Source organism: Tupaia chinensis, unplaced genomic scaffold, assembly GCF_000334495.1.
Source record: "Tupaia chinensis unplaced genomic scaffold, TupChi_1.0 Scaffold148822_2, whole genome shotgun sequence".
NCBI classification, from domain to species: Eukaryota; Metazoa; Chordata; class Mammalia; order Scandentia; family Tupaiidae; genus Tupaia; species Tupaia belangeri.
The window spans coordinates 798,191-800,942 of record NW_006208670.1 but is presented as its reverse complement, the minus strand read 5'-3'; the positions used below and the strand labels follow the sequence as shown (position 1 = coordinate 800,942).

The window sequence follows — 2,752 nt, the reverse complement described above, 5'->3', positions numbered from 1 at the left end:
TCCTTTCCTATGACCTGGCAGATGTAGACCAGTGGGAAGCCGGCATTCCCGGGTGTGCGCGGGGGGGGGTGGCCGTACCGTCCTGAGCCCATCCTTCCGTAATGACACGTTCCACGTGCCGATGGTCCCGAGGGTCTTTCTGTGATACAGATCTATATTCACGGTGGAAATGGCTACTATAAATGACTTTTTAAGGAGTTCCTTTTTGGCAGTTATTTTCCAAAGAATTTGGGGCTCCGTGAAACACCCAGCGATTTCTTGTTAATGCTACGAAGTCTTAGCCTGCCTGTGTGCGTCCTTTCAGATCTCAGAAGACCGACGTTCCCAATGATGGCTACGTGCTGGAGTTAGATTGCTGCTCCTCCTTAGACCACCTGACGGACCAGAAGATCATCCCAGAGTTCATTAAGAAGGTGAGCACCGCGGTAGGGTGTGTGCGGGTTCACAGGGACCGGCGGGGCTGGCTGGGGCAGCTCCCACACTCCAGAGGCCCTCGACAAGCCAGGGCCAAACCTTGGGCAGCCCTTAGGGCAGCAGGCCCCCACGTCACACAGACCGGGTGGACCCTGGAGCCAGGCGGCTGCCCTTCCTCCCGGTCTTTCAGAGCTGAAGCGGCTTTTCCAGGCACACCATGCCCCTCCTGGGGCTCCTCTCAAGCTCACAGGGAGGTCTGAGCCCTGGATTCACCTTCCTCTCGCTCTGTGGGCCTCGTGTCATGAGCTCCTTCCTTTGCTAGCGGAGGGGTTTGACAGGCCCCGTGGCCACTGGTATGCAGTTACACTGGGGAACACTGCCCGTTGGTTGGGAGTTCATATCTGCCCAGAAACGTAATGGTTTTGAACTTGTCTCCATGCCATGTGAGATTTTGTGAGATGGCAGGGCCCACTTGAACTTTAGTATGACGGTTACTGCAGGAGGGACGTCCTTGGCCAGAGGAGGGCAGTTTATTACGTAGTGTTTACCTGGTTCTCCATTGCCCAGTCTTCCAGAGTAACTGGCCGTCCTGGACAGGAGCCTCTGTATTATTTTTCCACCAAGAAAAGGAAGGAAGGAAGGAAGGAAGGAAGGAAGGAAGGAAGGAAGGAAGGAAGATTGGGTCCAGGCAAACTGGAGACCGTGCCCAGCGGGGTGGCACTGAGCTCTCTGACTGCAGTGTGTCCCCAGATGTGCACCCCAGAGCCTCTCACTATGCCCAGTGGGGTGGCACTGAGCTCTCTGACCGCAGTGTGTCCCCAGATGTGCACCCAGATCCCCTCACCTCCGCTCCCCTGGGGTGTCCAGGTTGCCTGCACTGTCTGCCGTGAGGGCTGGGCCGGGAAGGGCCGCCATGGCTGGGTGTCGGCCCTGGCTGTGGCTTCAGTTTCGAGGCCAGCGGCCATGACAGCCAGGAGAAGAGGGACATGATTTCTGGAGAGACCCTCAGCTCCGTGTGCAGAGAACAGAGGACTGAATGCCCCTCTTCGGGGTCCCTGTGTATCCCAGTGACAGCTGCATTTTGTACTGGTGGGCGGCCACGGGTGCTCCCTGGGAGGAAGGAAATCGTGTCCACTTGCGTTTTCTCGTTGTCAGGATGTAACGAGCTGCCGGGTTCCTATCGAATGCGCGTGGTGCTGACACTTGTTCATTGCCGTTCTGTTCGGCCGAGCCCAGCCTGTGTCACTGGCTGTGAGGGCTTGCAGTCCCTACGGTTTACCCGGGTCATTACTCTGTGTGAAGTCATGGCTCCCATCCTGTGACGAGTACTCTGTCTCAGGACGAGATGGTAATGAACTCATGTCTCTGTGCCATCCGACGGGGGGCCCAGACTCTTCTCTGCATATTAGAAATTAAATGCCAACACATTCTTTTTTTTCCCCTTAAGAAAAGTGCCCCTCTATTATTTTTCCACCCAATTGTTTAAATGAGCAGAGCCTTTGGATAGAGGACGTGCATAGAAGGGGAAATGAGATTTCATTACTTCCCACAGTTAGGAAAGATAAAGTGATTTGTATCAGTGTCGTGGAGAATCACTGAAGGGGCCATCATCTCCTGCCCCTCGTCAGTACGACTCTCCGAAGGCGGGGGGGACTGGCGTAAAGACGACTCTTGCTTTCAGGGAGGTCTTATGATGGCTTCAGTCTGTCACACTGAATCTGGTGACTGCGTCCTGTCTGTCCCTGTTATAGCCAGCTCTGCTCCACTCGCCCGCCCCTGTGTAAATGATTTATTATGCACTGTCAGACATTTAAAATGCAGAGTTACGGGCAAGCTTGGGAGAATATGTTTTCTCAGCCCTAGAGCTGATGCTTAAGGGTGAGGAGTTCTGAGGCTGGGGGCGTGACGGTGCCACTTGAATCCCTGTGGGACAGGGACTCTGCGGCTCAGGTGCACCCAGAGCCTGCCTCGCCTGGCTTGTGGGCCCACGGGGCCCTCTGCAGCTTCCTCTTTTCAGAGCTCCCAGAGGATGCTGGGAAGACGGAGCAATGCAGAGTGGAAAGCCTGCCCGCTCATCTTCAGATGGCTCCACGTCCCTGAGAGCGTGTCCGGAAAGTGCTGCCGTGTGGCAAGCACTGGGAGTGTTCAGCTCCCTGCACACGCTTCCTGGCGTGTCCTTCCCAGGAATTCAGACCAGGAGGCCAGGCTGGCAGAGGCCGGGACTCAAACCCATGAGCCTGCAGGAGCCCTCCGTGGGAGACCCGGTGGGCAGCAGAGGGACTGCGCCCAGGAGGAAAGTTCTTCGGCCAGGTGGGCTGGGGGCGGACAGGTGTCGTGT

The 2,752-nt window shown here is 56.4% G+C and overlaps 1 protein-coding gene across 3 annotated transcripts in view; it reads left to right on the top strand.

Moving 5' to 3' along the window:
- RFTN1 (raftlin, lipid raft linker 1) overlaps positions 1–2,752 on the top strand; it is a 171,879-nt gene that overhangs the window by 98,934 nt on the left and 70,193 nt on the right. For all 3 annotated transcript variants that reach the window (XM_027769186.1, XM_027769185.1, XM_014585096.2), the window contains exon 4: positions 305–413. In XM_027769186.1, the coding sequence (XP_027624987.1) occupies positions 305–413 (109 nt within the window). The remainder of the gene's footprint in view (positions 1–304; positions 414–2,752) is intronic.